The 14,662-nt window shown below is 34.0% G+C and overlaps 1 protein-coding gene across 1 annotated transcript in view; it reads right to left on the minus strand.

Annotated features, from left to right (window-relative positions):
- LOC139093686 (netrin-A-like) overlaps positions 1-14,662 on the minus strand; it is a 38,132-nt gene that overhangs the window by 3,706 nt on the left and 19,764 nt on the right. Inside the window, exons 2-4 of the mRNA XM_070644485.1 lie at positions 8,279-8,428; positions 8,099-8,200; positions 3,005-3,070 (exon numbers count right to left, since the gene is read on the minus strand). Coding sequence (XP_070500586.1) covers positions 3,005-3,070; positions 8,099-8,200; positions 8,279-8,428 — 318 coding nt within the window. The remainder of the gene's footprint in view (positions 1-3,004; positions 3,071-8,098; positions 8,201-8,278; positions 8,429-14,662) is intronic.

The following is a 14,662-nucleotide window of genomic DNA, read 5'->3' on the forward strand; positions in this document are numbered from 1 at the left end:
AAATGATCAAAAATCATTAAAAATGATTAAAAATGAACAAGAATGTTCGAAAGTTATGGAAATTGACAAAAAAGGTCATTGTTCAGTTCTACACCTTTGATTAGAATATTCTCGAATATCACAGGTCGGTTAATTGATCAAAAATCCAGCTATAGGTCAGTGTGCCTTTAATTTGCTGTCGGATTTGGTTTAAATTAATGCCATGTTGGAATACTGGCGTTGCATTTTTTCATCATTTAACCTACTTCTGGTATTTAGGTATAATTGGCAAGCGGTAGCCCGTGATAGACCCAGCTCCTGAAAGCCGACTCTAGAGGTCATAGATTACATTTAATCTGTACGGCCAGCAAAGTAAGTAAGTAAGTATGGGGTATTTGGGATCACACAGAAATTGACCTATTGAGTCTTAAATCTAGTGTCGACGTTATTGCATTGCAACACCTAGACAACCTTCATATTTGTCTCTTTACCCCTAAGCAACCAAACTCTCTCAAATTCCCATACAATTATCAATAATTTCCCATAATTAACTTAACAAATTCACCATCAAATCACATTAACTTCAAATACAAGGACACAACTCCAATAAATTAAATTAACTGTTTTCCTTCTCACCACAAGCACCTTTAAATTATGCACAAAAAATAAGAAATAAATTTCCATTAAGTTTTTTCCCCGCTTTTTTTCCCACATAACATGCAGCTGCTCCGAATGCCTGGAAGGCTATTAAAGGAAATATAGCTGTTCATTAAAATCCAATAACGATCTACACATCTACACACAAAAAAAGAGAGTTTGTTTCCCAACCTTTACAGCATGAATACAATGAATATATGAATTCATTTTTCATCACAATTTATGATGTTTTTTTCTGGCTTTTGATAGCCATAATTTTTTTTTTTGAAGCTCGTTCACTTTATGATTGCTGTTCAGGAAGAAGAGAAGAAAAAAGTTTCATTTTTATTCATAACATCGGCGACCGACATGCAAGAACAGTTTACAATCCTTTCCTTACCAGATGACCCCATTAGCACTCGAATACACATACGAATATATGAATATTGGAGGGATTTTTTTGATATGGACAGGAGCACATAGGAACATTAATCATATGTACATATTGCTATATGTATGCATACATTTGCTGGTGATTGCATAAACAGTAATGCTCGATATAAGTATAACATCATCATCGTCATCACTCGGGAGAATTTATGGAAATTTTTTCATTTTTTAGGGATTTTGCAGTGTTGGTGGGATTATTGGGAGCGGAAGTGGAGATTTTTGGTCTATCTGTCCTTTATTTGGGGTTTAGTGGACTTATGTTGTCCAAATTTGGTGTCAGGTGGGTCAGAAGCAATGTTGACCTCAGATTTAAATTGGATATTGTGATTAGGCCAAAATAGAGCTGGTAGACTCCATTAAGCCCTAATGGATGCATGCCTCCAATAAAGGCTCTTCTGTATCCACTTCCAACTGCCGTAAGGACGTATTTGAAGACATCAAAATGTCAAGTTGTGGATATTGGGAGATATTATTAGAAAAATTGACAGAAATGGAACTTACATGAATTTCAGAAGCGCCTCAGCCTCAAAATAGATGCAAAAATGCACTTTAAACCCTCCATCAACCCTGCACCTCCAAACTGCTCCTATCCCATTATTCACAAGCCCATGCATGTCAATTTATTTATCATAAAAAATTAAGAAAAATGACTCGCACACGTTTTTGATAAAAATCGTCCAAAGAAGAGGAAGTAAAAAGGACAAAGTCATAAATAAATGAATTTATGAGGACGATCATTAGTTAAAGAGTGGTTTTATGAGGGCGGGAATATGAAAATTAAATTTATGTCATATCTGCTATGAATTATGTTACAATTAATTTTTAATAATTTCCTTTCTTCTTCGACTTCCTTCATTCCATAAAGTTTATAAATGACTGAGGCAGAAAAGCGACGGATGAAGCAAAGGAAGTTGACTGCGTGACGATTGGAATGAGTTGAGTTAATTAAATTCCCTTTCAATTATCGCCCTCTTGTTGTAGTAAAATTTCGCAAAAAAAAGGGTCGACATGCGACTAATTTAATAGCATTAAAATCTATGGCAATTTTTATTTTTCTTCAATTTTTTTCTATGTGTATCGGTGTGTATAGACATATTTATAAAGGTCGAAGTCATAAATGAATTATTACTTTCAATTATTTCCCCTTTCCTATCCATTAACGTGCTTCCTTTACGCGCTTTTTTTGAATAAAATATTATGAATTATATTGATGCATTCTTTTCGGGTAATGTGACTATTTGATGTATTTTTAATGAGATGATGTTGAGCTTTTTTGCTGTGAGTTGCTTGGAATTGTTAGAGATTCTTGTGAATTTGTGAATCATTAAAATGTTTTTGACTGCAAAAATGCTCTTAAAATACAAATATTTGAAAATCATAGCTTAACAGATCCTGAATAGTATAAAATGATCGAAAATCTGCCAGACCAGAGCTCGAAGTCGAGTCGATTCGACTCAAGTCGACAAGAAAAACCGAACCCGACTTCGAGCTCTGCCCCAGGCCAATGTGACTTTGTCAATGAGTTGGATTTAAGTCGACAATAACAAGACACCAAGTCAGAGTCATGCCGGCCAATTACTGGATTTTTGATAGATTAGCTGATTTCTGGTATTCGAGTAGCATTGCAGCTTCAAAATTGACTTATTTTGAAGACATTACGTTCACCCTTCATTTTGAGCTCTCTAAATACCCAGCATTAGACAAGAAATCATAAAAATCATGAAATTTTAACATCATATCCTAGCAGACAACCAGGGTGCTCTCAAGAGCAGTGTAAGCTAGGACAAACGCTTGTAAGCATGACCAATCAGTATATTTAAGTAGAGCAAGCTCCATGAAGCCTTCTCTTTGTCTGTTAGGGACAAACATTACGATAGTGCCACATCGTAATATAAATTTGCTAAATTTAAAACAATAAATAATAATCCATCAAACTTACCATAGTCACGTTTGCAAAACTTATTTTGACTCAGTTTCTTTGAGTTTACTCGACACTGGCCACATTCTGTGAAGGAAGAGACAAGAAAAACATAGAAAATATTTAAAATTAGAGGATGTAAAGTGTCAACAGGCTTGTCATTATTCTTGTGATTTTGATGACAGCTTGATGTTTACGCTTAGATGCTTATTGTGATTTTTATAATACCATAGGCTTTTCGGTAGATGAATATAATGAGGGAAGAAGATTGTAAGCTGTTGGATCTTACTCAAAATACTTTATGTAGGCTTGAATTTCAATCTGATGAAAAGTTATTAAATTTCTAAAGTTCAAGCTGTGAAATTTGATGACTTTAAGTTGTTAAGAGTTTCTGTTGACTTTAAAGAATATTCAATTTAATCATAAATCCACTTCAAGCCATTTAGGCCATATTTCATACCAGAAAGTCAAAAAGTTGAATAATTTCTTATTACCATAAAATCAACAAATCACGAAAATTTGTTATGAATCAAATTTGACTTCTGGCAATAAGCCATTCTTAAATTACAATATCTTAAATGTCAAGCTTCTCATTTTCGTGATAAATATTTTTTTTCAGTACCTCATTAAATGCTTCTCATAAAAATGTCAACGGATTCTTTTTAGCGCGTGGCTTCAACAATTCATGAGTAATGCTCAAAATGAGGCACGTTAAATCACATATTGTTGGAAATAAATATGCCACAAATCCTTCAATAAAAACGAGCATGTATTTTAAAGCTTATTTCATTCCAGCTTCATGCCTCGTATAATTTTTCCATGGAAATTGATGAAAATAATTTTTTAACACAATGTGAGGATGTGAGGCTGTTCATAATTGATGGGTGTCTAAAATTGGAATTTTTTAGCTTCTAAGTAGAGCTATGGGTCGTGCACAACACTCATTGGAGGTGAGTGTGGAATATATTGGGCTTTAGCCACACCATGCTTTACTCCACCATGCCTTAACCTCTACTTCTTGCGATAGAGACCGCCAATTTAAGCCACAGAATGGGGTGAAGTCTATTCTATTCCAAAGTCCTGGTCCCAATTTCGACATCAAGAAAGCATAGCTGTACAGTGTGCATTGGCCTATCAAACCGCTATCCTTAGCTCCAAGCTAAGAAACCATGGGAGGTCACGGATCACAATTGATCGGTATGGTCCAAGTATGGTCTTCCAAGTAAGCAAGTAAGTCAGTTCTACACTTTTTCCGCGGAGTGACACTTTGAATGCCATTGGCCTAAACATATGATTTTCTAACTTCATAAAGAGTGTCCTATGCCATCCTCCTGACTATGCTAAGCTAAAGAAATCCTTAATCCATATCCAACCCCTCACTCTATACCTCATTCTACCCATGCTTGCCATTTCATTCTCATCGATTCCAACAATTTAAAATTGTTTCAGAATAGCTTCGAATCCCAATCCACAAAAAACCTCACCCATCACATATGCACAACTCCCAATGTTGAAAAAAAAAGGTAAATTGCACTTAACATTCCTAATACCTTTATTCTCCATTTCCGGGACAAGGTTCGTTGACCTAACAACATTATCATAACATTCATAAAAATAATATGAATCTCCATTTCTCAGTTCTCGAAGCCATTTTCACTTACAAAAGAAGGATATTGAGAATGAATGAAAATCACAAAAGAATAGAAATGGATGATGATGATTTATCATAAAAATATTTTTTTTTTATTGAATGAGGAGTAAAAAAGGCACAAATAGAAAGAGAGAGGCGAGAAGCAAAGAGGATGAATAGGAAGAAAAAAATGGACAGACGTAATCGATGAGAAAAGAAGCACATTTTGTGTGTGCCTCATTCAGTCAATGAATGAAAAAGACGATAGAGAGGATTACAAGTGCCGATGGTCGGGTTTCTTCCTCCTCAGTTGGTCCATTGTGATATGTTTTCTATTGTGATGCTCAACTTAAAGTTCATCATTTTTGTATTGTTCATTTTCACTGTAATTTGCTAATATCTGTGTATAAGGTATAGTCATTATGAAAGATGTTCACACTCAGTTAAATGGCTTTTAAGCTCAACATCCTTTCAATCGTTCATTTGATGATAATGGTGAGTGGCATTGTAATATTTCGTGCTAATGGATTTCCACATTCTGTCGCATCACATGAAAAAATCATCATTGTACGTAGGTAGGTAAGGTAATGGAAGTAAGAAGAAGATGAGAATTTTTTCTAAGGCACAATAAACTTCATATCGACTAGGCTTCATCAAAGCATTCTCTGAATTCCTTCACACTTTTTTATGAGAAAATTCCTTTACTGCCTTAAAGGAACTTAGAGGAAATATCCAAGTAATTAAGGCACTTAAAAGCAGGAAGATGTGATGGATATTTTCCATTATAGAATAAGCCTTATGGATATACATCATCATAAAAATAAATACACATAGACAGCATGGACAAACAATCCATTAAGCATAAGAATGCAGTCACGGTTTTATGAATGTACAGCATAAAAAGTTTTTCACCACTCATCTCATATTCTGTAGCTGTCGCATGGATAAAAATAAAAAAAGTTTTCTTCTTTTTTCATTTTCTTTAGCATTAAATGAAAAAATTTTTTTGATGTCTTTTCCATCCCATCCTGTTAAATGGCTTTACCTTATTGCTTACTACCGTTGACACTTGCTTACTTACTGTTCGTCACAGTTAAGGTGATAAAAATGAACTGTAAGTTAAATTGATTTTTTGATCCCAACGAAAAAAAGAAAGAGAGAACTTTATATGCTGAATGTCGTACGTTGCAGATTTTTTTACGTCAGGGGAAAGTGAAGCAGAAGTTGATAAACTTTTTTGGAGCTTAAGGTTGAAGGAGGGAATTAAGTTGATTTAATTTACTTTAATCAATTACGAGGGATTGAGACATGATATGGAATATTGAGAAGGAATTGTCCTGGATAGTAATAGTCTTAACCTTAGACAGTCCCTGGAGTTTAGCCTCTTTCAGACTTAGAGACTTAACCTCAGTTAAACAAGAAAATTTTTGGCAGAATTCATGAATTTTTTCCTTATAAAAATCTAGCAAAATGAGGAATTTTTGTGGCCGAGAGAATTTTCGACCCCGAAACCACTAACTTACTATGGCATGTCTTCTTACTTCTTTCTTCCTTGGCTATAGCGCACGGGGGTCCATTGCCGCGTTTAGAGAACGTCTGTAGACTGCTTTTTTTTCGATAACTTCTGCCATTTTGGAATATTGATATTACTATGGCATTAATCAGAATATTCATGAATTAATTCGTTGCACCTAGACCAGGACCTAAACACAAACATGTTTGAGGTTTTGCTTGAACAAATATTAAGGTTAGGCGGCTTAAACTTCTATGTTCCAAGAAATCTAAATGGGAATCCAATCCATCAAACTCTTTTGTGACGATGTAAACTTCGTGTCTATACCTCTCATCAGGATCTGCATCTTACTTCTGTTTAGATTCAAAAGCCAAAAACACAGTATAGCACAGGCTAAATAGGTCGGCGTTATTCTAGTCTGAACAAGATTCTGTGAAATCCAAGTTAGACCCAAATTTTTCGCATATTCTCCTTCGTGTGCTTTTCGAGAAGTTATTTGATCTCATCACAAAATCTAGAGATCAAGCCTAATTCCATGTCTGTTCTGAAATAATTTGATTCTAAGCTTCTGACTTTCACAAAACAAATTTGCAATATTAAGTTACCTGAGCACATAAAATGTCATCAAGATAACTCAGTAATAAGCTCAACTAGTGTATCGGGTAAAACCCAATGCGGATATATTCACACCGTCCATAAAAAGTCTCAGGTGAAAGCTACTTGGCCAAATGTTTGAGGAATCAGGCTCCAGGTAGGCTGCTTCGCTTGGCAAATGTTTGAGGGGCTCCAGTGGGTAGGCTGCTTCGCTTGGCAAATTTTTGAGGAATCAGGCTCAGAAGGTGAGCCCAAATGTTTGAGGGATCAAGCTCCAGCGGGTAGGCCAAGCTTCGCTTGGCGAATGTTTGGGGGATCAGGCTCCAGCGGGTAGGCCAAGCTTCGCTTGGCGAATGTTTGAGGGATCAGGCTCCAGCGGGTAGGCCAAGCTTAAATATTTTATTTAATTTTCATACAACGTTCAATGTTTCAAAAAATCATAGAAAACATTGATTTTGAAATTTTGTATGAAAACGAAAGTTTTTTGCTTTTTTAGAAGCAACGGCTGCACCTGCCAAGCCCAAAATCTAATCAGCTCTTCTATAGAGCAGCACGGATTGATAGCAAAAAACTAGAAGTCTCTACGATGTCTCGTTATTGAGATTTCTTGCTGATTAACTTGTTTGCTTGTTTGCTTGCTTACAGAAAGCGAATTTTTCGATTTTTCAGCAATGCCTCAACCAATTTCAAATCTGTTTTTTGATTATGGTGAGGAATTCCAGGCACAAACTTTTTGCGATATAACAAAACTTGCAAATGTACTTAGTTTTGCTGAAAAAAAATCCAAAAATGATTTTTCAATCTGAACAAATTCAATACATTCACACGTGAAAACGGTGTGAATATAAAAAATCAAATCAAACCACAAATTCATCGACACCCCTGAAGGCATCATTTAAATAAGTATTTTTATGTCGCGAGTGGATTTAGAAAACGAAGAAAACTTTGCCGATGCGGAAAATTAGAAATAAGGCACAGAAAAAAAAAGTGATTCACATTTAAAGTGCTAAATAAAAAATTGAATGATTCAGCTATGGTCGTAAAATAGCATTCTATCTATTTTCTCCTACTTATTCTCGGTTCTTACAAAATTCTGCTGACGTATTAAATTATTAAAATTTAATGGATTGGAAAACCATTTGAGAAAAAAATGGAAGTGGAAAGAGATTTTGATGTGAATGAGAATTGAAAACTTTTTTTTTGCTTGATTCAATCACAATAAGCTTTATAGATAGCTATTCCTCACGGGAACAGTAATTTTTTATGAAACAATTTCGCTTTACTTCATTTTTTTCTCTAAATTGACTTCACTTCCAACATCATTTTGTGCTTCTTCCCTCGAGTAATAATTAGATCATATCAAATTGATGTTCCTTACCTTTCTGCTCACTCGACTGATAACGTTCATAAGTTGGATCTTCATTTGGTTGTTCTGGAGCTTCATTTTGTGTCATCATTGCATTTATAACTCTTGGAATTCCTATAGAAAAATGAAAATTCCCCGAAAAAAAAGTCAATGACATAAATTGGAACAAGAAAAATTCAATCAATTACTTACTAATGCATGGAGCGATATGTGAATGACTTTGTTGATATCCTCGAGCACATCGATTACATGTTAACCCGGTTACACCATCCTTGCAAGTGCATTGTCCTGTTGTATGATTGCACGTCTTGCCTGATGATCCAATTGGATGACAATCACATGCTGTGGGAATATATAGAAAAAAGGGAAGAAAAATTGATGAAATATTTCAAGTCATTTCTGCATGTCTCACAACTTCCTTATTGATGTTCGAAAACTTTTTCTTGCTTTCAATGTCTTTTTTATTTTATTTGATTTGCTTCCTTGCTTTTGGATGGATATGGAGGACGTGATCTTGTGGAGATTTATTTTGGAAATGGAGTTATATAACTTTCCGATTTTTGAACATCCGTTGTACATAGAATAATGTTTAAGTTGCGCGCAACTGTTAGGCGTAGAATGATGTTGCACGTTACTGTTGTGCGTAGAATTAGGTTTATGTTGCGCACAACTTTTAGCAGGAGTATAATTAATATGAGACGCGCAACTGCAGTGCGTAGAATAATGTTTATGTTGCACACAACTACTGTGAGTAGGATAATATTTAATAACAACTGTTTCTCAAATGATAATGTTTATGAGAGGTGCAACTGTTATGCATAGATCAATTTTCATGTAGCGCGTAACTATTGTTCTTAGAATAGTTTTTCATTACGCACATCTAGACTAGTTTTCATGCATATTCATGCGCAACCGTTGTGCTTAGACGTTGTGCGGTAAATAAATTTATCATGACGAGCAACCATTGTGCGTAGAATAATTTTTTGTAACGCGACTTTGAGCGTAGACAAATTTTTGTGGTGCGCAACCATTTCCACCACAATGGTACGCAACAATTTACGTCATTCGCAACTGTTGAGCTTAGAATAAATTTAACAAGTGAAAATACATTTTAACTAGACTTTAACTAGTTTTATCGTAATTTTATAGACTCAAAAACTGCGCAAAGAATAATTTAATGTGCCACAAAACCGTTATTTCCCATAGTCGACGTCATCTTCAACAATATGAAGTTCAAAGCAACTAAACATTTCATCCAGATTATTCTAAGGGTAGTAAAAATATAAAAATCATCGACAGACAAAAATCAATGAAAAATTTAAAAATTTTCACAAATGTATTTCCTTCTTCGAGGATCTGATATTGTATGTTCGACTCGACAAATTCAATTTAAACATCTATTTCCATACTTCTTATAAGAACAGAAATAAAATCGTCATCTACAGATGGAAAAAAAAATCATTCATACTACAAACTTGAATTTTCTATTCATAAAATATGAAAAATCATAAACGACAAACGTTGTTAAAGCCAAACCCGACATCAATACGACAGCATCAGTATTGTCGAGTAGCTTCAATGCGAGGAGAAAAAAAAAATTGATGCCTGGAAAATTGCGATAACATTTCAATTTTCATTTTATGTTGTTTATGCGTCTTCCATCATCAGCAGCGAACAAATGAAGGAAGGCTCATCAAAATTTATTCAAACAGATCGCTTTGAATTTTTTAGGGTGAGAACTATTGTATTGCTGGCAATTGACAGGAAATGAGAAGTATTTTTGGGAAGGAAATTGGCGAAATAAAAATAAATAATAATTATGCTGTAGAATCGTAAAAAAGTTCTAGTTAGGCATGATATGGAAAATTATTATTGGGGCAATAAAATTAGTTAAGTTGATAGGAAAATTGCTGTCTATTTGAATATTAATGGGAAATGAGAGATTTTTGTGGGAATGTTTAGTAAATAAAATAGTTTTAAATGTCTGACGGGAATAAATTATGGGAAGGCAATAAAAGATAATTCAGTAACATGACACATTCGCATGGTAAGTGCTATTTTATTATAATCAGATAAGAACAAAGGTTGGACAATATTTGGGGCAGTAAAAATTAGATGGAAGTTGTTTGTTGATTATTGGAAATTCCCATGAGAATTCATTGAATAATTCTATAAAGTCGAATAGAGCAAATAAGGTTAATCGACCACGAAAATTCAGGTCAAGTTGATTCTGACTTGGTGCTTCTGGAATAAGGCACGCCGGCCTGGTGCTGTATTTTGAATTGATTAACCGAGTAGTGCTTTTTTGGAATGAATAATTCATTTATTAATTTTTCTATATTTAAGGATTATTTGTAAAGGCTAACTTTCATTGATTTTAGGAATTGGCGGTTAATACCATCCCTAGTCTCGATTGTGGAATGTCATCATTCAGTTAATTTAAAGTGGCTCTGACTCTTTTCTTTGTGGTACTCACATACATATTTCGGTACATATTTCGCCAGCGGCCTATTTAGTGAAATATCAGGTATTACATTATGATAAAACATATACTTGACATTTGCTTAGATTTGGTAGTACGCTTCCTCGTGGAAAATGGAGGACACTTTTTATCTTAATTATTAGGTCAAATATTTTATACAATATAATGTCCATCAATCAAGTAACGTAACGGATGTAATCTATCACTAGTCAAATGTCTAAGTTGTTGACTTTCTAATAATATTTAACAGTTTAGTCAAGACCGATTTCCAGATTGTGCATAACGAGATGTAATGCATCCAGTTTTGATTTTTTCTCTCGTTTTGAGGATTTTTCATCATATAATCTAGCTGTCGCAGACAACATTGAGTTCAAAAAGTTCCTTATACAACCATTAAAATAATTTTAACTTCTTCCTACTTAGTCTCAAATTCTTCAATTAATTCACAAACTTCCTTCATCAAATTTACGACACTAATTTTCCATAAATACAACCCAAACCAGCATCTATTAGCAAACCAACCAAATATTCTAATAACAAAAAATTTATGATAATTTCGCTAATTTTCCACACCTTAATAAACAATTTTTTGAAAACTTTCAAGCCACAGCAAAAACACCTGCTGTGAAAGTTCCAGAAGTAAACTTATAAAATTATTAATTTTATGGAATTTATTGCTCCGTTGAGTTCTTAAAGACTGTAAAATTGAAATTCATTCAAAAATCCGTGAACCGCGAGAATTAATAAATTCAAGGCATCCCTCAAGATTGAAAAAGTTTAAGTCAAATTAGTAATTTTAATAAATTACCATAGAATAATTTGTCAGGAACTTTACAGGAATAAGGAATAAGTAATCTCAAATTTCATTCAATAGAACAAACACAAGATGATATAAAGTTTCAATTTTTTAAGCCTCTTTTCCCGTTTCCTATAGCGATAGACTTCTTTTTTTCATCAAGCGATTATTAAAACGACGGAATTAATTTATTTAAAAGCATTTTTTTTCATCCATCCGCGCACGTTTCCATAACAGCATCATAGCTAATGCTTCCTGTTAATTCCATCATCACATCGCTTATGAAAATTTAATTTTTTTTTTTGTTCGAATAGCTATATATATGCACACTTACAGTAGTGTGTGTTTTTAATAATGGAGAAACATTTTTTTATCCAGTCAAAGGGAGTCTAAAGTAGGGAGCATGAATAATTTATTAAATCTCATCAACTGTTAATTATTCTTTGAACTTTTGTACTTCCATTCGAGCAGTCTCTTGGGAATCTTTTGTTATATTATATGCTAGGTAAATGCTAGGCAGTCAGGCAAATATACATAAGAATTAGAATCATATGATGTTCGCAATCTTGGTGCTGGTAGTGGAATTTTGATGGGGAAATGATGGAGATGTTTTGGGGATAATTGGGGAAGGAACACCTTTATGGAAATTGCATGAATGATTTGTTGATCAATTTGTCAAGAATTATAGGATTATTAAAGATGTTGTTCGAATAGTACAAATTGGTTAATCAATCAAAAATCCAACTTCAAACCGACGAGACTCTAACTTGGTACCGGATTCAATTTAAATCGCAGATTCACGCAAGTATGTAGCCTCAATTAAGTTAATTGTGTTATTTGGGTTGCTTTAATAATGTCATTTTTACACTGACTGACCAAGGAAGGCACCTGGCTAGATCTTGCAACAGTGAAGCAATCTGACGCCTTATTTTTTACTTTTTCTTATGTCATGCTTCTTTTGCCTTATTAATTAACTAAGTATTGATTAATTAAGAAACCTAGATTAGTCATGGAGCTTTAAGATCTCCCAATAATGTGGCTTAGGGAGCAGCATCGTGCCGAATTGTTAATATTGAATTACACTAGCATGATGCCGGAAATGGTTTCTTCCATTTGTCCACAAGAGTCTCTTAACAGCTAAATGTAGAATGGAACTAAACTTTTTATAACTTTTTGACCAATTGGCCAATTTCATCTTATATTAAGCATGACTAAATTCACTAGATTTGTTAATGATTCACGACTCAATTTCCAGACCTCTATGGCTTCCCTCAAGCAAACTGACTCACATTATAAGATCCCTATCCTCTGAAATGCTGAATCACATCACCAAACAAATTATTTTCCTTCATTTTCACCAATAAAACCTCCAAAATTCCCCAAAAAATCCGAACCATTTTACCACGAGAACATTCTCGAAAAACATTTTATGCATTGCATCTGCTTCTCCCTTATTTCGCAACAAAGAAACTTTTTTTATTGTGTCTCGGCCCCAATGGTTAAACTTTTCTTCTCTCAATTGCTGTAAATAAGGCAAACACGAATGGGAGAAGTGAAAAAAAAAAATGTTTACGACAAAATAATAATTTATTCATGAACGTGTTTAGGATAATTAACAAATGTTGAAAGAGATAGAAGGGAATATTAATATTCCATAGGGTTTTTAATTTGCTTAATATTGGTCATAATCATCAGCGATAAAAGCGAGCAAAAAAGGGACAACAAAGTAGAAGTTTTTAGATCCACTCGTGTTGAATTTAACCCAGTTTGATTAAATTTGTAATCAAGTCATGTTTTAAATCAATTTTTTAGTTCTGCATGTAAGGAGATGAAAGGAGCTTTGTTGAGGATCATGGTGCTATGAAAGAGTCTTGATGTCATTCAAAGTGTGAGTTTATTTTTAGTTTTGTGCGATAGACGCGTTTTATCGATGAGGAAATTTGGAATTTTTGTTGATTATTGTAACGATTATAAAGCTATGAATTCAGGTTCTCAGAGAATGGGTTCAGTAAAGCACATGGTGCAGAAATGGATGAAATTCTGATCATAGGTTGACTTGATTCTGGTGTGAAGTAGAATTTAATCTGAAACTGGTCGAAAACCAGAATCACATGGATTAAGGGCATTGGACCAATTTTTGTGATCTTGACTTAAGCAAGGTTAAAATATTGAGTCTGCTAAGATTTTAGCAATTTTTGTTTAATGTTCAATTTATATTGTAATTTAAGTCACCTATTACAATTAAGATCGTCAAACAATAACATCTAGTGTTGTTACATAGCAATGTGCATTGAATAGTGACATAAGAAGGGCGATGCATCGGTCCTAAGAGCCATTGCAACACCAATATTGTTCCCATCAATCATTGTCATAAATTGGCATAATGTTGGTCCCTAGTGGCCATATCTAGCTAAATTGAGATGCTATCAACTATAAATTTAGTATATAGGAAGAAAATCGAGTGGAACCAGCTACAACTAGTCGACCTTCTGTCTAATTACAAATTGATACTTGTGGTACTTGTCAGGAAGTTCCAGGTAAATTTTAAGAAATGGAGTTCACTTACTGAAATCTAGGGTTTGCCAAAATTAGATGCACATAGATGCATAGATACAGAAAACTGCAGAAGTGCGGCAGGCCTGCGCATCTGGGCGAACCCTACTGAAATCTGATCATCTCGGAATGCTAAATAAATGTTGGGAATCGACCTTCTAAACAACTCTTGGAAGAAAGCTGTCGATAGAGATAGTTTTGCGCTTGTTATCCAAAATTGGCAGCTGAAACCCTTCGATAGAGCCAGTTTCAAGCCACTCCTGTAGAAAGTCATGGATTACAACTGATCTGTCCGACCAGCGAAGTAAGTAAGTAAGTAATCGAGACCAGACTCAAAATAACTAGACCATAGCAGCATCACTAAGTCACTTCTGTTTCATTAAATAAATTACATTTATTTATTAAATACTTCCCTATCTCATTTCCAAATATTTCCATAATTTTATAAACATTACAAAATTAAAATAAGGAACTGACTCAATTTCATCCGAAAATTCTTTGCATAATTTTATTTACATTTAAGATTTTCTCCTCGAAAAATACAAAAAAATTAATTCGGAAATACACTGCTGCATGCAATTTATTGGATAAACTTTTTGAATCCCTTGTTCACTTGTTACCCTTACTTTTGCATCACTACACATGCATGCATAGCTACCAGGAATCGAGAAAAATGGAAAAGGAAGTACACACAATTATTTGTAGGGACAGATGCGCTGTGTTTATAAAAAAAAAGTTTGCTCCT

This window comes from Chironomus tepperi, unplaced genomic scaffold (genome assembly GCF_022539635.2).
Source record: "Chironomus tepperi strain 1889 unplaced genomic scaffold, CSIRO-AGI_Ctep_v1 contig_337, whole genome shotgun sequence".
NCBI classification, from domain to species: domain Eukaryota; kingdom Metazoa; phylum Arthropoda; class Insecta; order Diptera; family Chironomidae; genus Chironomus; species Chironomus tepperi.